Source organism: Taudactylus pleione, unplaced genomic scaffold (assembly GCF_031769625.1).
Source record: "Taudactylus pleione unplaced genomic scaffold, aTauple2 ptg000609l, whole genome shotgun sequence".
Taxonomy (NCBI): domain Eukaryota; kingdom Metazoa; phylum Chordata; class Amphibia; order Anura; family Myobatrachidae; genus Taudactylus; species Taudactylus pleione.
In genome coordinates this window covers 7735655-7756668 of record NW_028285011.1, presented here as the reverse complement: position 1 = coordinate 7756668, position 21014 = coordinate 7735655, and the positions used below count along the sequence as shown (strand labels likewise).

Sequence of the window (21014 nt, the reverse complement as noted above, 5' to 3'; positions counted from 1 at the left end):
TTTAGAGTCCATTGTAATTATATTACATTTTCATTTTATGTGACTGTTTGGTATCTCCTGTATTGACACGGTCTGTTATTTCTGTCTGTCAATTATAGCTATCACAATTTTTTCTCTCCATCCCCGTGCGGTGGAGGTTTTTCTCTGAGTACTTCACATTCATTAAGATTTTGTGAAGGCTGTCACATAACATTGCTATTATTGCCTTTATTTTGAACATGATGAAAGAAAACCGGAGGGAGAGCCCACTGTGCTGGTTTCATGTAAATCATGTATGACTTTTTTTTTGTCTCCTCAGGATGTAATTGACGGTATGTGTGTTTGTTTGATATAAAGAGCCACCTCACCAGTCTAGTTTACCTGTACATGAACAAAAGCCATCTTGAGTATCCTCTTTGTCCCAGGTAATGAAGCAATTTGAGGATCGTATGGCAACTCCCACACTGCCTCCTTGGATGGGGGGTGTCCACGGCATGCCATGTTTGCACCTCCTATGCATCCTTCCTGGAAGAATGTTTATGGCCATTTTGGTCAGAGTATGGTACCATCTAATGTGGAAAGCAGAGCGTTAGTTACTAAGGTGCCAAAGCGCAAATTATCTTTTTATCAGTCTGCTCAACATATGGATACAGATGCTTTATCAGAGGAATCAGATGATGTGCAGGGTTCCTCTCCAGGGTCTAGCTCGGGGGAGGACGACCATCTGTCCACAGTGGATGTTCTCTCTTTGGTGAGGGTGGTTAAATCAATCCTAGATATTCAGGATGATGAAACAGCTCATAGTAAGAAGGCTCCAGTGTTTAAATACCACCGAAAGGTGGCCAAAACGGTGTTTCCTGTATCTGAACAGCTCACTGAGCTTTTGGAAGAGGCATGGGGTAACCCAGACAAACTGTTTTATGTGAATAAAAGAATAACATTGTTGTATCCTTTCCCAGCTCTGTATGTAGTAAATGGGAGGTACCTCCTGCTGTTGATGCTCATGTGACGCATTTAATCAGAAATGCTATATTGCCTATTCCGTCAGCATCTTCTCTGAAGGATTCCACAGATAGGAAAATTGAAGCATGTCTTACGGCAATATTTTCATCATCTGGAGCTGTTACTCCTCCAGCTCAAAGCTATTGAAGAATGGATAGGGGCATTGGAAGACTCTCTACCAAATACTACCAGAGAACAGATGATGTATATCTCCCATATATGGGAAAAGTCTTCCTATCTGGGAGGAGCTGCAGTAGATGCTGGAATTTTAGCTTTCAATGCATCAGCAGCTTCAATAATGGCATGCAGGGCCCTTTGGTTAAGATCCTGGAAAGCTGATACAGGATCAAAGGCGGCTCTGGAAGTCTTACCTTTCTATGGGAAAGTATTTTTTAGAGCAGAGTTAGATAAAATAATTGCTACTTTGGTGGCTTCAAAGTCAACAGGTGTGTTATCTACGGCTACAATAAAGTCTAGGCAGGTTTCCTTTTGGTCCTTCCATCCTCAGGGACGAGCAAGGGTACAGCCTTCCTCTAAACTGTCTAGTTTTCGCAGGACTACAAGGCGACAAACTAAGAGGTATGGGCCAGCTAGATGTCCAACTTCTGAACTGGACGATAAAGCTTTGGCCTGATGGGGCGGCCCTCCTCCTGGGGGATCCCTGGGTGGGAGGACGCTTCAGTTTGCGGATTACTGGCATCAGACAACAGATGCCTGGGTCCAAGAAGTGGTCTCTCAGGGGTATGCCCTCACTTTCAGGAGGCATCCTCCCCATAAGTTTTTTTGCACAGATCCTTCATCAGATGCAGTCAAGGCTTTGGCCCTTCAGGAAGCCATTCACTCTTGCTGCAAGCAAGGGTAATAATCCCGGTTCCTGTTTCTCAACAGGGAAGGGGTTATTATTCAAATCTATTCTTGGTTCAGAAACCGATGGGGCTCATCGCCCTATTCTGAATTTAAAAACCCTCAACAAGTTTATCCCTGTACCCAAGTTTCGTATGGAAACTCTCCAGTCAATTATTTTGGCAATGGAGTCCGGGGATTATATGGTTTCCCTGAACATTCAGGATGCATATCTGCATGTTCTTATTATGCCATCCCACCAACAATTCATAGAAACATAGAATTTGACAGCAGATAAGAACTACCATCTGGTCTGCCCCTTCTATTCTTACGGTTTGCTGTCCTTCATTAACATTACCAATTTCAGGCCAAAGGGTAGTGCCTATCTATGGTCCCCAAGGTATTTACCATAATAATGACGGTCTATTTCAGGCGTCGGAGTCAGAATACTACCATATCTGTACGACCTTCTGATATTGGCACAGACTCCGGTGGTTTTACAAAACCATCTTCAACTGACCATAGCCCGCCTACAAAGCACGGCTCGATCATCAATTGGAAGAAATCATCGCGTTCTCCAACGCAGCAGATGGTACATCTGGGAGCGCTTCTGGATTCTCGGGCACAAAGGGTGTTTCTGCCATATAACAACATTGCTATTCTTTTATTGTGAATACACAAGCTGCTACAAAAGCAAAGTGTTGCCATTCTGTTAGCGATGCAGGAGCTTGGATCAATGGTATCCACCTTCGACATGGTGGGGTATGCTCCGTTCCATTCCAGGCCTCTGCAAAACTTTATCCTCTCCAGGTGGAAAGGGCAGTGTCATCTAATAAGGTCCCAGAGGATCCTTCTCACTCCAGAGGTTCGTCACTCCCTTTTGCGGTGGCTAAGAAAGGATCATCTGAATAATTGGGTACTTCTCACCACGGATGCCAGTCTTCGCAGATGGGGGGCAGTGACAGGTCATCACACCTTTCAGGGAAGATGGACAAATAAAGTCATCTGCCCATAAACATTCTGAAACTGCGAGCAGTATACAAAGCACTTGTCAGGGCACAGAACCTGCTCCAGGGCAGGCCGGTTCAGATCCAGTCCGACAGTCGCCAGGACACTCGCGCTGTAGAATGGTCTCTCCATCCAGGAGTGTGTCAGCTTCTGGTAAACAAATGGGATCTACCAGAAGTAGATCTCATGGCATCACGTCACAACCACAAGGTCCCCCAGGTACGGGTCCAGGTCCAGAGACCCATCAGCAGCCTTTGTGGATGCACTGGCAGTGAGATGGGACTTTAAGCTGGCATATCTCTCTCATCCGATTTCCCTCCTCCCAAGAGTTCTCAGGAAATTGAAGCAGGAAGGCGGAGCAGTAATATGGGTGGCTCCGGCTTGGCCCAGACGTCACTGGTTGACCAACATACAGAATCTATCCATAGACAGTTTGTATCCTTTTCCTCTGTGGCAGGATCTGCTAACGCAGGGTCCCTAACTGCATTCGGACTTAACTCGTCTGGCTTTGACGGTGTGGCTCTTGAATCTTCCATCTTAAGAGCAAAAGGTGTTTCCAGTTCTGTAATTCAGACGATGAATAGGGCACGAAAGCCTGCCTCTGTCTGCATTTATTACAGGGTTTGGCATTCTTTTGGTAAGTGGTGTGCCCACAGAAAGTATGAACCTAAGGTGTTCAGGATTTCCAGGGTACTGGCTTTTCTCCAGGCGGGTTTAGATCGTGGTCTCCGTCTGGCCACTTTGAAAGTGCAGGTTTCTGCACTATCAGTCTGGTTCCAGAGGAAGATTGCCTCATTACAAGATATTAGAAATTTTTTTTCAGGAAGTTCTGCGAGTTTAGCCTCCTTTTCTTCCACCGGTAGCACTGTGGGATTTGTTGTTGGTTCTTAAGGGGCTACAAGCTCCCCCAGTTGAACCCTTGGGCTCTGTAGATTTGAAGTGGTTGACAGCGAAGACACTTTTTCTCCTCGCTATCTCTTCTGCACGCAGAGTATCTGATTTTTCCAGCGCTTTCTTGTCACTGCCCATTTTTGATTTTCACCAGGATAAAGCCCGTTTTCATGTGAATGAAGGAATTGTAGTTCCAGCTTTTCCGGCTCCAGATCTTTCTGCAGGTGAAGCCTCCCTGGATGTAGTTCGAGCTCTCCGTATTTATGTGGAGCGTACAAACTGTTAGAAAATCAGATGCTCTTTTGTATTATATCGTTTTCACAAACTAGGATAGCCAGTTAGCAAGCAGACTCTGGCGAGATGGCTACGCATGACTATCTCTCAGGTGTACACACAGGCTGATCTTCCTGTCCCAAGCACGGTGACAGCACATTCTACTCGGTCTGTAGGGCCATCGTGGGCATTTAGTTGTGGTGCCTCTGCTGAACAGTTGTGTAAGGGAGCCCTGTGGTCTTCTGTCCACACTTTTCTTAGATTCTATGCCTTTTATACTTTTGCCTCTCAGGATGCTTCCTTTGGGCGACGAGTTCTCCTTTCTGCTCAGGAGCATCCCCCACCCTAGGGGAACTGCTTAAGAACATTCCCATGGTATCCCTATGGACCCTGAAGAAGAAAATCAGAGTTATGGTACACTTACCTAGATAACGCCTTTTCTTTGAGGTTCATAGGGTCCACAGGGCACCCACCTTGACGCACCTAGTTACATGGGTAATTTTTTTCTTTCGGTCACAGATTCCTTCATCTTGTGTTTCTGGTGTACGAATGCTCTTCCTTCTTCTTTCCTTCTCCTGCCTTGAGGCTTGTTGACAAAACTGAATGCCTGTGGCTAGGGGTGGGGTATATATGGAGGAGGACCCGAGGCATCCTGGGTGCTGAAACTTTAACTGTTTGGTGCCTGGATCTCTCCAACCTCAATATCCCCATGGTATCCTGGTGGACCCTATGGACCTCAAAGAATAGGAGTTATCTAGGAAAGTCTACCATAACTTTAACTTTTTTGTATCATTAGACATGGGATAAGTTTTGTCCATAGGGCCAGGAAGAGACTATTGATCCCTAGGAATAACTGGATAGAGTGTCTGGGATGGATCTGAGGGGGTTGAAGAGTTTAGACATCCTTCAGTATTCATAAGTCTATATCTGCTGCCTAGCAGTGTTTCGGAGAGGTAGAGGCTGCGGTGCAATGTCTGTGGAACAAGGGTGTTGTCAGGAATGGAAGAGGAATAGGGTGGTAGCCAGGAGAAGGTCAGAAGTGAGCTGTGTCCTCCCAAAGGGAAGATATTTATGGAGCCAAGAGGAGAGATGTTTACAGCGATAATGATTACTCCCTGGTGTTTCTGGTTACAAAAAGCAGAGGGATTACTATGGGCTATATAGATATAATATGTTATCCTATTGGATGCTTAGTACCCTAGTGAAGTGTTTCTCAAACATTTTTCTGCCTTGACACACTGTAGAGTTACCTCCACATACGTGACACAAAATGTTTAAAGATAGAAATATAAATTAACCTTCTTGTTCCCGAAGCACACATTTACCACCCTCCCCCCTTTCCACCTCTCCACCACCATTCTCTTTAACATTGTAGGTTACTCCTCTCCGTGACAGACATCTGCACTGCTGCGCCTGACTGCCTGCTTCCGGCTTCTCTCTGATGCTGCTGGAAGCGGATAGGTCTTTGTTTTGAGTCCGCGCAGTAACAGCAGAGCAGGAGGGAAAGCGTCAAAGTGCACACACACTCCTCATCTGTTCTGTTGATTTGGCAGAGTGTGTCCTGGATTAGAAGGAGGGTGTAGTGGTAAAGTACACTCTTTTCCTTCCCTTGCACCGCTGATCGGCCAGAGCGCGTCCTGCGGGACTGACTTTTTTTTTTTTTTTAAACCACTGTCATTGTGTGTGATATGCCATGGTCCAACTTGTGACTGTCACACGCCAGAGTCTGGGACCCCGTTACCAGGTCTGGCTCTGTCGCTATGCAGCCATCTGTGTGCCCATTATCGGCCTGCAGCTACCCCAAACTATTTAGTCACTTATCTTTATCTAGAACATGCAGGGTCAAAGGTACATATGTTTCTTCATCTTGTAGAAACATTCAGACAAATTCCTTAAATATGAAATTTGTGGAATAGTAATAATAATAGTAATAATAAATGGAATGAAAAGCATAGATCCTTTTCTCCATGGTCATTGTTTCCTTATGATGCCCAATCCACATGTCTTATATATTTGCCATTGAGGCAATTGTGTGTGGTGAAAATGGGGCCCCATTGCAACCTGTTGGAGAGTGGAAACTATTATCGGCTTGCGGCTACCCTAAACTGTTTAGTCACTTATCTTTACATCTGGCTGGCATTCCTCTCCCAACAGATCCCACTGTTCTGCATCACGGGTGGTGACATCCTAGACTGTATCATATGATCTGTTCTGGGTTTGTCTAATCAGCTCTCAGCAACTCTGGTTACGTTTCATCCAGGCAATCAGTGCTTATAGTGCCCTATTTATACCAGGAACTGCTGACAGCACATTGTCATTGCAACATTTTTCTCAGAGGATCAGTACCCTGGCTCCTGATTCAGTTCCAGATCTGCTTCACATCATTCTGCCCCAGTGTGTCCAACAGCAAATCTGCTTCAGTATTTGCTTCACAGCATTCTGCCTCAGTGTATGCCAGCATGCCTGTTTTAGTATTTGCTTTATAGTGTTCTGCCAAAGTGTAATCAAACATACTTTTTTTTTGTGCCTGTGGTCAGGCATACAGTGTAAGCTGTGCTTACAGCTTTAGCAGCAGTTTACATTCCCGGAGTACAAAATTGGGAAGCGGATTTCCTAAGCCACCAGGACGTTCATTCGGTCGAAAGGGCCCTACACCCGGACGTCTTTCATCTCCTGGGGCTTGCCGGATATTGACATGATGGCGTCTTGACACAATCGCCAAGTTCTGAGGTACAGCTCTCGCACCAGAGATCTGGCAGACTTTCTGGTGGATGCTCTGGCGGTTCAGTGGACCATTCCGCTCCTGTACATCTTCCCTCCAATCTCTCTGATTCCGCGGATCCTCTGCAAATTGAAGTTAGAGGGCTGCACGGTGATCTTAGTGGCTCCTGCTTGACCAATGAGGGCGGTGGGAACTTCGTGGGCAGTGCGAGGTGGTGCTTCTGCGGAGCAGCTGTGTAAGGTGGCCACGTGGTCTTCTGCCAATACGTTCCTGAAGTTCTATTCCTTTGACACCTTTGCCACCAGTTATGCAGCTTTTGCGTGAAGGGTCCTCAGTGCAGCCCAAGAGTGTCCCCACCCTTAGGGGATTAGTTTTGGGACATCCCAGCATACAGCCTGTGTCCCCTATGGAGGAAGAAGAAAAGGAGATTTATGTGCTTACCTGTTACATACTTTTCTTCGATTCCATAGGGGACACAGGGCTCCCACCCTGACGCACCTGGCTTGCGGGACTTTGCTCTGCTTTCGGTTCTCCTGTTCACATTTCTTGTGTGTTTGAACCTGAGTGCATGCCTGTCTTCATTTTACTCTTTCTTGCTTCTTGCCCTAGCCTTGTTAACTTAACTAAATTGTCTATGGCTGGGAGCGCGGGGTTTAGGGGTGGGAGCCTGGACTGTGACTAGCAGAGTTAACTGTGTGGTGCCCAGACTCCATCCCACCAACCTATACCCAGCGTAGAGCCTGTGTCCCCTATGAACTTGAAGAAAAGGATTTATCAGGTAAGCACATACATTTCCTTTTTTCATGTGTTCGGTGGGTTGTGGTCAATTGGGTATTTGAAGGTTTGCATATTTTATTTTAATTGTGTATGGAGTGTGAACTAAGTAGTATAATTTTGACTTCAGTGGGCTTGGATCTGCGTTTGTTAATGAATTGCTGGATGGTAATTGGTTGAGTGTATGTTAGTATTTGAAGATGTGTTGGATTATTCTTGAACATACTTAGAAGATACATGCATTGTATTTTAGATCTTGAAATTACCACATAGAATTGAAGGCATAATGTAAAACCTCTCTTCTCCAGAGTGCATTCGGAGGTACCAGTTTCCGAAGAAAAGAGACCCCGGTTTCCCTACATGTGTACACAGTAAGTAAAGAGTTTTTTTCTTTATTTCAGCAAATATTATATATCCAACTGTTTGGATGTAATACCATGTATTCTTGCATTAGTAATATGTTCGTGTTATACAAATCTTTTCCCAAGGTTGTGCTTTCTTTTTGTTTTAACGCCGCTCTTATCTTTCAATTAAAATATCCATATGATGAACTAGTGTTTTAACTTGGTTAGTGAAACAGAAAATGATCCGATAGGTACAGTGTTTTGACAAATAGACCACTTACATCAGATATTCTGTTTATATTGGAATCTGTTCAGTACTGCAGTAGTAAGATCTAATTCAGCAAATATCTCACATTCCATACGGGCCACCAGTTCCTTCCTCCTTTTCCCGAAACTTGTTGCACAGCTGCAAGATAAGGCCTTCCCATCAGCACTTGTTGATTTGTAGATGACTGCATGTGACAAGAGGCCCATTTTCTACCAGCACGTCTCTGCATAGGATTAAGAGTATAGGAATAAAAATATATTGAATATTAAAAAATATAAAGTGATTTGCAGAGGATATTAAACCATTGACACCAGTGTCACTGACAACTCTGAGTTTCAATGGTAAGGGGCATGCTAACACATTGATTCCATAATCTCAAAAAGGCTTGGAATCTAGGACTATACTTGTTGTTTGTTCAGCTCTTCTATAGAACTACATAAGTAGATCTTTGTCCGAACATCAGATCAATTTTTTTGTTTTAATCTGGAGCCCAGACCAGACAAAATAGCCATCACTACCTTGCCAGTCATCTTTGTATGAACACATAATTCCACATGTACCACAATATTAAGCATAAAACTAAGTATACAAATTTGAATCTGATTAAATTCATAAGCCCTTAATAATCTTTTTGTCATTGGGTGGCGGATATTTACCTAAGCGAGTGGTTACCAAGCTTTCTTGAATCACGGTGCCCTAGAGTATCGGCATTTTTTTCACAGCACACCTGGGCCAAAAATTTCTTATTGAGCAGTTTTGTGCGTATAGGTCATCCTTAGGTTCTGTTATGTGGTGGTGTACAGGGCTGCGCTTCTGTTTGTCCCCATATTTTATGATTGGCAGCCACCGGCTCTGGTTTTGCCTGTTACATGGACCATAAATATTTTGATTTGGTTCTGGACTACAAACCTGTGGCACCTCTGGAAGTGTCCCACGGCACCCAGTTTGGAAAAAATATTTTAAAGTTATTAATGTTGGCCTTGGGTCTTATTTCTGGGTGACTTTTGGAACGAGGGTATCTCCCATAGATCCACGAGGATGATTTAAGACAAGCTCACTTGCATATTATGGACTAATCTGCCCATTTTTGGAAACGAATAGGAACAGTCGTGTCACTGCCTCTTTAAAAGAACGTTATTGGAACCTTTAAGCCTTTGGAGAAGATTACCTTCTTGTAAAATTATTCTTGTATTAATTTCTGTCTCATCAAGTAAGACAGAAAGGACTTACTGAAGGGAGCTGCTGGTCAATATAGATAGCCCGGGATAGGATTTTTGTGTGTGATATAGATAGATATATATATATATCTATCTATCTCTATCTAGAGAATATATAATATATATATATATTTCTACTTCAGGGTCCATAGGGGTCCACAGGGTGACCTTGGGGGTATAGCTGGATCCTGGATCCTCGGGCACCACGGAGTTAAAGCTTTTAGCTGCTCCCAGGATGCACTTGGGTTCAACCTCCCCTATACCCCGCCCCCGAGCCACAGGCACCTCAGTTTTAGATGGTGCCCGGCCGGAGTCGGGTCACCCTGCGGGGGGGGGGGCTGCAGGAGCAGCCCCCTAAAGCTTTTTAATTAACTAGGTTAAATTTATTTTTACATTAGTTTTTTTTTTTTTTTTTCTCCAGAGCGGCAGCGCTGGGCTGTCTGTAAGACGCCCACGCTGCCGCTCCTTCTCCCTGCTGGCGCCGCGACGCCAGCACTGAACTGGGGATCGCGGCGGGGGAAGCCAGAGTCTGTACTAGCCGGACTCTGGTTTCCCCCGGGACTGCTGCCGGAAGACGCCGGGGAGATCAGGTAAGCCGCGCACCACTGATTAGCGGCGGTGCGCGGGTAATGCCTTTCATATGCAGTCCCATGCCCCCGGTCTAGGGGACAGACCGGGGGCGGTGGCGGCGGGCCCCCCCTCCATCGGAGGCATACCCCGCCAGACCACTAGACCACTAGACCACCAGGGTAATTAAGCGGCAAGCGGGATGCCGCAACCTTGGGGGTTAAATATGCTAGCCAGGGGAGGAAGCCTTCCCTGTCAGCGGCTCCTCCCCTCAGCTCAGCGCGCCTTTCAGCTCGGAGTCTGGCGTCGCTGAGCTGCAGCTACTCGGCCACTCCTCCTCTGAGGTCTCCAGCGGCCATTTTCTTACTGGCAGCGTGGATACTCTCAGGGAGCACGCGGACCGGTCCCCCTGTGTACCTCTCCCCCGACAAGGACAGTGTACACAGCGCTATAGCCCTCCCAGACACTGAATCTGGGAGGTTGATTGTAGTGGAAAGGTGCAGTGAGTATATCTTCCTGCATGGTATGTGACTTTTGCTAGTGCTGCCTGTCTGTGTCTTTTATCTACTTACTGTCAGCCTGTACCTATCCCTTTCCTTCTCCTACAAGCCCTACAGGTGTGCGGGGGAAGGGTGTTTCTACTGACCTCACCTATATAGATCACGTATTTGTGAGGTCCGTCACATACAGTTGTGTGCTACACGGTGCCATATTGTGGGCTGTTGTTCAGCACACTGGTGAGTGCGCACGTTTTCTTCCTAAGTCATGTCTGAGGAGGAGATTGAGCACTCCGGGGCTCCAGCATTGTTCTCCTGCAGGCGCTGTTCTGCAGGAGTGGATAGGGAGGATTTGTCACAGGACGGCCTGTGTAGACTGTGCCAGGCGGTCCCTGGTATGTCTAAACCTCCCATTTCGCAGGAGCCACCATGGGCGATGTTTTCCCAGGTGCTGGTGTCCATCGCGGACCGTCTGTCGGTCCCGACTGCCGCCCCTACTAGGGCGTTGCCCGAGCCTGCCATCCCCCATTCCCCGGGTGTCCCACAATTATTGCAGACTCCCCCGGGGTCTCAGCCTGTTGGTCCCTATGCGGGGTTGCCAATGTATATTCAGTCCACCCCTGTGGAACAGCCGGCTGTGGTGCCGTTTCAGGCTCCTGTGACAGCTCCTCCACCCTGGGTGGATGCGCTTTCCCACACTGTCCAAGATTTGGCGGCAGCATCTTCGGCTTTTCAGTCGATGTTGCGCAGTGACGTGCCCTCCAGGGCGTCTAAACGCTCAGTCATGGCACAGGCTGCGCATCTTTCGGATTCTGAGGGGTTCTCGGATGATGGTGAGGTACAGGATGACTCAGCCTCAGATGCCTCAGTCCAGGAGGTAGACACTAAGTCTTCCATCAATGTGCGGGCTCTGGTTAAGGCGGTGCGGGCTATTCTTCTGATTGAGGATGAGGCACCCGCTCCCAAGTCAAGGTATCCTAGTTTTAAAAAAGCTAAGGTTACTTCTACAGCGTTCCCCTTGTCTGATCAGTTGACTGATCACATGGCGGTGGCCTGGCAGACGCCCAGTAAGCGTTTCCTGCCACAGAAACGCTTGGCGTCCAATTATCCATTCCCGGAAGCGCATTGTAAGAAATGGGAAACTCCGCCTGCAGTCGATTCCCATGTAACACGCCTCATCAGGAGTGCTACTTTGCCATTGCCGTCTATATCCTCGCTGAAGGATCCTACGGACAGGAAGGTGGAGACTTGTCTAAAGTCTATTTATTCTCTCTCAGGGGCTGTAGCCCGGCCGTCCATGGCCATCTCCTGGGTGGCCAAGGCCATTGAGGGGTGGGCCAACGCCTTGGAGGACACGTTTACGGATGAATCTCCGGACGTCCAGAGGGTGTTGTTAGGACAGATGAGAGATGCCGCCTCCTACATTGGAGAAGCATCTTTGGATGCTAGCCTGTTGACCTCTAGGGTTTCGGCGGCAGCAGTGTCTGCTCGTAGATCCTTGTGGTTGCGGTCTTGGAGAGCAGACGCGGATTCAAAGAAAGGCTTGGAGGCCTTACCTTTTAATGGGGAATTACTATTTGGTCCGGACCTGGACAAAATAGTAGATACCCTGGCAAAATCCAAGTCAGCCTTCCTCCCTTCAGCTACTACACCTGCTAAGGTCCGGAGCTCGGCGTTTCGTTCCTTTCGGGTTCAGGGCAAGGCAAAGGGTCAGTCCTTCCCGAGGCAGTCCGCACCCAAGACCGCCTCAAAGCCAAAGAAGCAAGCCTGGAGTGCTAGGCGCCCTTCTTCCAAGCCAGAAGATAAGCCTTCTGCGTGATGGGACGGGCCTCCCTCTGGGGGACCCCAGAGTGGGAGGCCGACTTCTTCAATTCGCCCAGTGCTGGCACAATACAACCACGGATGCCTGGGTGCGAGAAGTGGTCTCCCAGGGGTACGCCCTGTCTTTTCGGCACAGGCCGCCTTGCCAGTTTTTTTGCACAAGTCCTTCTCAGGACAAAACCAAGGCCTTGCAGGTTCAGGAAGCCATAGAGGCCTTGCTGACGGCGGGGGTCATTATACCCGTACCACAGTCTCAATGTGGGATGGGGTATTACTCTACGCTGTTTCTGGTGCAGAAACCCAATGGCTCTCATCGCCCCATCCTCAATTTGAAGTCCCTGAACAGGTTTCTCAGGGTTCCCAAATTCAGGATGGAAACTTTGCGTTCCATCATACTGGCGATGGAACCGGGGGATTATATGGTCTCCCTGGATATCCAGGACGCCTACCTCCATGTGCCTATAGCAACATCGCACCAACGGTTTCTGCGGTTTGCTATTCTCCACAACCACTACCAATTCAGGGCTCTACCCTTTGGTCTCTCCACGGCACCAAGGGTATTTACCAAGGTGATGGCGGTCATGGCGGCTCACCTTCGGAGCCAGGGGATACGGTTGCTACCGTATCTAGACGACCTCCTCTTGCTGGCAAGCTCCCCGGAGGTACTGATCCAGCATCTCCACCTGACGGTCGCTTGTCTACAGGCGCACGGCTGGTTGATCAACTGGAAGAAATCCTCCCTCATCCCATCACAACGGATGGTTCATTTGGGGGCCCTGCTGGACTCTCGTCAGCAACGGATTTTTCTGACTCCGGAGAAGGTCTCCTCCTTACAGCTGCGGATTCACAGTTGTCTGAGCAGTGGCAGAGTGTCGGTGCACTCAGCGATGAGAGTTTTGGGGTCCATGGTGTCGGCATTCGACATGGTGGAGTTTGCCCAGTTCCATTCCAGGCCCCTGCAGGGGCTGATTCTTTCAGAATGGAACGGATTGCCACACAGGATCCGCTCTCAGATGCTGGTGTTGTCCTCGGAGGTGCGTCTGTCCCTAGCCTGGTGGCTGCAGACAGCGCATCTCCTGGAGGGGCGCCCCTTTTGGATCCCGGAATGGGTTCTGCTCACGACAGATGCCAGTCTCCAGGCTTGGGGGGTGGTGACAGGCTCCTTGTCACTTCAGGGTCGTTGGTCGGCGGAGGAAGCGATTCTTCCCATCAACATCCTGGAACTGCGGGCAGTATACAGAGCCCTGCAGTCGTCCGGCACCGCTCTTCATGGAAGGGCCGTTCAGGTGCAGTCAGACAACGCCACCACGGTGGCGTACATCAATCACCAGGGAGGGACTCGCAGTCGAGCTGCGATGTCGGAGGTGTCCCGCGTCCTGGCTTGGGCGGAGCGCTATCTTCCAGCTCTCTCGGCAGTTTTCATCCCAGGAGTACTCAATTGGGAGGCAGACTTCCTCAGCCGTTACGATGTGCATCCCGGGGAATGGTCGCTTCATCCAGAGGTATTCCAACTACTCGTGGACAAGTGGGGGCTGCCAGAGCTGGACCTGATGGCGTCCCGTTACAATCACAAGCTGCCTGTGTACGGGTCAAGGACAAGGGACGCAGGCGCAAGTCTGATAGACGCGCTGTCGGTGAAATGGCTGTTTCAACTGGCTTACTTGTTCCCTCCGATATCTCTGCTGCCTCGGGTCCTGCGCAAGTTCAAACAGGACGGAGGCACACTGATCCTGGTGGCCCCAGCGTGGCCCAGAAGGCCGTGGTACTCCGATCTGCGGAGCCTGTCCATCGACGCTCCGTACCTCCTACCTCAATGACGGGACCTGTTGTCTCAGGGGCCCTGTCTTCACCCGGATCTGGGTCGACTATCTTTGACAGCGTGGCTCTTGAGACAGCCGTCCTGAGGTCTCGGGGCTTTTCTAGCTCCGTTATTACCACCATGCTGAGGGCGCGCAAGCCTGCTTCCGCGAGGATCTATCACAGAGTGTGGCACACTTACTTTCAGTGGTGTGAGGCCAGAAACTATGATCCCCAGGTGTTCCGAGTTTCGCGTATTCTGGCTTTCCTTCAGTCCGGTTTGGACTTAGGATTACGTCTTTCTTCACTGAAGGTACACGTGTCTGGTCTGTCGGTGTGGTTCCAGCGCAGGATCGCTGCTATGCCGGACGTACACACCTTTTTCCAGGGTGTTTTGAGAATCCAGCCTCCCTTTGTGCCACCTGTGGCCCCGTGGGATTTGGCGGTGGTTCTTAGGGCCTTACAGGGTCCTCCTTTTGAGCCTTTGGAGTCAGTGGAGCTCAAGTGGCTAACTTTTAAAACTGTTTTCCTCTTGGCAATTGCTTCTGCCAGGAGGGTTTCAGATTTGGGGGCGCTTTCTTGTCGTCCCCCTTTTCTGATTTTTCATCAGGACAGAGCGGTGCTTCGCACTCGTCCTGATTTCCTGCCTAAGGTGGTTTCCAGGTTCCACATTAATCAGGAAATTGTTGTACCAGCCTTTCAGTCACCTGATCTTTCGGCTGGGGAGACTTCCTTAGACGTTGTAAGGGCACTCCAGGTTTATGTGGACCGGACTAGTTCTGTGAGGAAGTCGGATTCTTTGTTTATCCTCTTTGGTTTTCACAAGAGGGGTTGGCCTGCCAACAAACAGACTCTAGCCCGTTGGCTTCGTTCTGTTATTATTGAGGCTTATATGCAGGAGGGTTTACCTGTTCCAGCCTCTGTTAAGGCTCATTCCACTCGGTCCGTGGGCCCTTCTTGGGCTGCTAGCCGTGGCGCCTCTGCTGTTCAGCTCTGTAAGGCGGCCACCTGGTCTTCCATTCAGACCTTTTTGAGGTTCTATGCGTTTGACACCTTTGCCTCTCAGGATGCATCCTTTGGGCGCCGGGTTCTCCTATCAGCACAGGAGCGTCCCCGCCCTTAGTTGGACTGCTTTGGGACATCCCCAAGGTCACCCTGTGGACCCCTATGGACCCTGAAGTAGAAAACAAGAGATATGGTAAGAACTTACCTTTGTTATCTCTGTTTCTACGAAGTCCATAGGGTCCACAGGGCACCCGCCCTGACGCACCTGGCTTCATATGGGCTCTGTGACTGGTCACCGGTTTTCCGTCTCCCATTTCTGTGAGTATGGTTCTTGTGTGTTCCAGTCTTCCTTCTCTCTGTTTCGTCTCCTCCTCCGGCCTGGGCTGCTTACCAACTGAGGTGCCTGTGGCTCGGGGGCGGGGTATAGGGGAGGTTGGACCCAAGTGCATCCTGGGAGCAGCTAAAAGCTTTAACTCCGTGGTGCCCGAGGATCCAGGATCCAGCTATACCCCCAAGGTCACCCTGTGGACCCTATGGACTTCGTAGAAACAGAGATAACAAAGGTAAGTTCTTACCATATCTCTTGTTATATATATATATATATATATATATATATATATTTTCATTCTCCACTTGACATCTTCCCTGGTGTGTGTGTTGCACAATATATACGATCTATAATGTGCGCATTACTTTTATATTAGTTACTTGCTTTTTTTCTGTTTTGCTCCCAACTTAGAATCAGACCCACATTGTGCAATAGACAATTATGTTATAGGCTATTTTCCATGCATAGATGGCAAACCACAACTTCTGCTTTGTATTTCTACTTCCACATGCCATTGCTGTTATAATTTACATGTTAGAAGACAAAGAAAGGTGCATTTGGTTTTGATGTAGTTTCTATTGCTTAGGGGTGTAAAATACCTGTACATCAGACCAACCAACAACAATTGTATTATGCTGGGCATACACCTTGAGATAAAACTCTACATTAAACAGACTAGTCCATTGCCATACATTGTCACATTATTGGTCTATGGGTTTGATCCAATTCGGAGCGGAGGGGGCGAGTTGCCATTGTAACGGTGTACAAGTCTCATCCCGGACTCGCATGGGGTTGCGAACAAAAATGTACAAGTATGGCGGTACCGTAATTGTTGTTTACAGATGAAGCCCTATGGTGAGTACATCCACTGCCGGATCCAAGCAGCAATTACGTTTTTCGGGGATGCCAAATTAATTTCTCATGCCCCGACAGAGCAATATTTGCTACTTGGTTGTGGTCTTGCAGTGTACAATTATTGTACAATTGCGGCCGATAATTGTACAGTGTGTGGCTGCCTTTAGAATTAAAAAGTGGTGTATTCTTAATGGCATTGTCAATGATGGCATGATTTCAGTACAAAGCTAGACCATTATTTTACCATGCAAAAAAGCATCACTATTTCTAACTTCGTTATTTTCAAATTCATGGCCTATGTAAAGATTTTGCTATTTAATAAAATATAACATATTAGTTAACATGTATATGACCATGTTTTGTAGTTGAATAATATTTTACTTCTAAATGATTCTGCAAAACACTTTGGTATGACCACGCTCTTATTCTTGGCTGCAGTGCAAACTGTTAATTACTTCCCAGCACTGAAAACATTTCTGGTCCTCTGCCCAGTCAATTGTTCATGGAGTACAATAAAAATACAAAGGTGATAGGTTTATTTTGCTTTTATATGTACAGTACAACTTTTTCACTTAGTTTCACAGCTTGTTATATTGCACAGTTTACAAAAACCATTACAGTTGAGTATTTCACAATAATTTTGTAACAAAGGGGGGTATTTATCAAAGCTGGGAGAGAGATAAAATTGTGAGAGATAAAGTACTTAACCAATCAGCTTCAAATTTACATTTTGCAGGCTGTGTTTAAAAAAAAGATAGGAGCTGATTGGTTGGTAATTTATTTTTTACAATTGTATCTCTCTCCCAGCTTTGATAAATACCCCACTTAAGCTGAGTACACACCTGAAAGATATATCTGCAGATCGAGTGATCTGCAGATGGTGGCTGTTCATACACACTGGCCAACCATCACTGCCATCTAAAGATATATCTGTTGTGAAATTGCCGAATCTTCTTGCAATTTACATAATGGGCTGGCCTTCCATAGAGCCAACAGTACATTGCACACACCAGTCCCCACAGTACATAGCACAGAACCGGTCCAAAGGGATTTCTTTTTACAATGACAGTGAAAGTTTTATGTTGACTGTGGCTCCCGCTTTCATCTCCCTCCTGACCAGGTCTCCTAACGTTCACAACATCCTCCTCCCCAGCACTACTCTCACACACACCCCCCAAGTCAAAGCTCAGACAGCGGCATTTAACGCCCGCACCCCCCACCCCAAGTCATAGCTCTGACAGCAAAACCCGCACCCCCCACCCCAAGTCATAGCTCTGACAGCAGCACCCGTATCCCTTCCCAACTCATAGCTCCGACACCTACCTGCCCCCACACCCCTACCAAAGTCACAGCTCAGTCAGCTGCACTCACAACCTCCTCCCCAAGTAACAGATATGACAGCAGCACCCGCACCCCTCTCCCCCCCTCCACAAAGTCCACAACTCACTCAAACACCTGCACCCCACACCCTTCCCCCAGATCACGTGCGTCTCCTGCACGTCAATCACCGCTCCAGAATCTCGCTGGTCTGGACTCAACTGTCAGTTCCGTCTTACCTGGCTACCCCATAGGTCCTGTCACATCTGCTCCCCCCGCCTGTAATCTACTTCTCTACAGCTCTGGTGGACCGCGCTGAAACTTCTGTCCCATGCCACCGCGCACTGCTGCTCTCACACAGACTTCAGGATCTGCACTCCCTGTCTGTTCCCTTATTTACCCGGCCTTCCGTCTACCCCACAGGTCCTGTCACACGCTGGCAGGGGCTTCCGTTGACACTCCCTCCGGCCTTACATCTGGCTCCCCTCCAACACTGTCCCGGCCCCCCTCCCTGCCTGCCTGTCATCTACTTACCTGACACAGATCAGGTTGACCACACCGAATCTCCTGTCCCACGCCGCCGCCCACTGCTGCTCTCACACAGACTTCAGAGAACTGCCAATCCAGGTGACAAGCTGAACGGCCAACCTATCGGGCGTCGGCGGGTCGGCCATACACACAGAACGATGTACCAATATATCTACAGATATATTGGGCATCGGCTGAGCAGCAGAGCCGACGTGATAGGTCTGTGAATAATGTTGTTCACAGACATTTTGTTTGTACACACCCGCCGATCAATTGATCGGCCAATATATCGGCCAATGTGTACCCAGCTTTAGGCCCCTATGTATCAAAGCTGGGAGAGAGATAAAATCGTAACGAATAAATTGCCAACCAATCAGCTACAGCCTGCAAAATGGAAATTGGAAGCAATTTTATCTCTCTCCCAGCTCTGATACATATGCCCCTAAATCTTTTTAGTTTATATACTGCAACCAGTGATCTTCAATAAAACGCTACAGATCCAGTTTTCTCTTGTATTGGCTAGAAAACCTTTTTGTCTTGAATTCTTAAGGTGCATACACACAACAATTTTTTGACCCATTTAACTATAACGACGTCGTTATCGTTAAATCGTTTGTAAAATCGTTCATCTTTTTAAGCTGAACGATGAACGATAATCGTTCATGCGCGTTCAAGTTTGTAGTTCATCGTCCATTCCGACTGTCCAACAAACGATTTTCGTTCAGAAAATCGTTCATGTTGTGCAGAATGAACGATGAACGATTTCCATTCACTGTATGCATGACTAAAAAATCGTTCATTGTTTTTGAAAATCGTTCACTAAAAATCGTTGGTTAGTAAAATAAAGAACGATTTTCGTTCACTTTTTCAAGGGAAAATCTGAACGAAAATTGTTCACTAAAATCGTTGGTTACTAACATCGTTGTGTGTGTATGCAGCTTAAGGGAGGATTTGATCAACTTCCCTTATAGGAATTACGTTTGCTTTAACTTTAATAAAAGTTTAGATTGTAAGAATAATTAAATCTTGCCATCGGGAATAGTTAAGAAATTGAACCAGTTATGAGTATTTTTTTTTATTATCCTAACAAGCTCCCTCCAAGGGAGAAGAAATCCAGACCAGCACATTCTGCAGTTACAATAGAAGTTTGTAATTCCGGGTTTTCTGGGCTGTACAGCTTAAAGTAGAGATATGGAACTTCTTGTTTTCCAGGTCGCCCAGAGCCAGCAGGAGGTCAGCAGGAAGAGTTTAAAACTCCCACACACCTGATGCGCCTTGCTCCTGATGCTGGATAAGCTAACCAGGCGATAGGTTGGGGTGGTGGTTAGCATTAGGGTGCCAGGACCTGGAGGGTCTACAGACATTAGCACAAGGAGTGCTGAGACATTTACTTTTATGTTTGTTTATTTTCTATTATGTGCCTGTGTGTGTCCAGGCCTAACCTCAGGTATGCTAAGGTGCAGTGTCTGCTACCATTAAAAAGACACTGCTTTACCAAGTACTTGCCTGTCTGGAGTCCTCATTTCAATAGCCCGTGTTACAATATGAATAAACTGTTCTGCTCCCATTACAGTGTCCCTAATGCTGGGTTCGCACTACACAATGTGTGCACCCAGCGACGGCACGATGAGATGGCACGATTCATCTTGCCATCCGTAAAAACTGCACAAGGCAGTGGATGACAGCGCGATGTGTAGTTCCATGCTGCATTTAGCAGCATTGCGTAGTTCATCACATTGTCCCATGTGCTATGCTACACAGCAGATGAGAAAATGCAATGATCGACACACGAGAGTGCGCAAAAGTGCGTACACACTAGTCTATGTGGATATGTAATTCTAATGCAGCTCAAAATGACAAATCGTCCAATATCTCATTTATACCCAGCTTAAGACCTTAGACACACAAGCCCCTTACGCACTTTGAACATGAATGAGTGACACAGGTTGCTTCTGTATATAAAATTGTGCTCATCTTTCATTTCCATAATGTCGTGCTTGCAGAGGCGGATCAGGAGTGTTAATGTGCGGTTCAGTAAGAGTTATTGAGGCAAGTTAAACATGTACCTGTTTTTTTGTCATCTTTTGAATTCAACTTACACAGATCTTGCGTTGCGTACGATAAATGGTGATCCAGCCAATCAGTTCCCAACTGTAATTTTTTAAACAGATGACAGTTGGGAGCTGATTGGCTGGAGCACCATTATCATATGCAGTGAATTTTATCACTCGTAGCGTATGATAATACTCGTTGATAAATGGGTCCCTAAGTCTGTACCTACATTAACCATGTTCGGATTTAATAATACTGATTGTTGTGTCTTTACCCCAAACACATTATGCGCTAGCTTTAGGGTTACACATATATTAAGGTGCATGCAACTCAAAGTATAGACCTAGAAATGCGAGTGTGCAGGTGCCTCTGCTCATACATAAATGGGGCATTTTTAACATTCCGCTCTAAATCAGGGCTTAATCATGCCAGGATACATTTAAGAGGTATTTAATTCAAATAAGTGATGCAGGACACATGAGTTTATTTTTTTTGTGTCTGTCTGTTCTTTTGTTTCATTTTACTTCTCCAACAGTTTTCCATGGACCGCCAAGTATTAGTTATCCCCCATTGAAGCAGCGGTATTCTTTTAAATGCTTGAATTAGCGACTTGTACTTTGATTATGCTGTTGTGTTTAGCCACCATATATGACATGGGTTGGGTACAGGATGCTGGCGCTATGGATCCCGACGCCGGCATCCCGACAGGGTCAATAATACCCCTTTTCCACCAAAATTCAGGGTCTGACCCGGAGTTGGAACAGAGTTCCTATCCGGATCAGACCCGGAATTGAGCCAACGCCGACTCGGGATATTCCCGAGGTGACGCCGCTCACACCGGGAAAGCCGGGTCTATGCCGCTCTGCATAGACCTGGCTTTTGCGGAGTGAAAGTGTACACTTGAAGATGACGTCATCTCCAAGCTC

The 21014-nt window shown here is 47.3% G+C and overlaps 1 protein-coding gene across 7 annotated transcripts in view; it reads left to right on the top strand.

Annotated features, from left to right (window-relative positions):
- Window positions 1-21014, top strand: part of GAS6 (growth arrest specific 6) — a 70581-nt gene that overhangs the window by 13484 nt on the left and 36083 nt on the right. For all 7 annotated transcript variants that reach the window (XM_088454140.1, XM_088454138.1, XM_088454137.1 and 4 more), the window contains exon 5: window positions 7801-7863. In XM_088454140.1, coding sequence (XP_088310266.1) covers window positions 7801-7863 — 63 coding nt within the window. The remainder of the gene's footprint in view (window positions 1-7800; window positions 7864-21014) is intronic.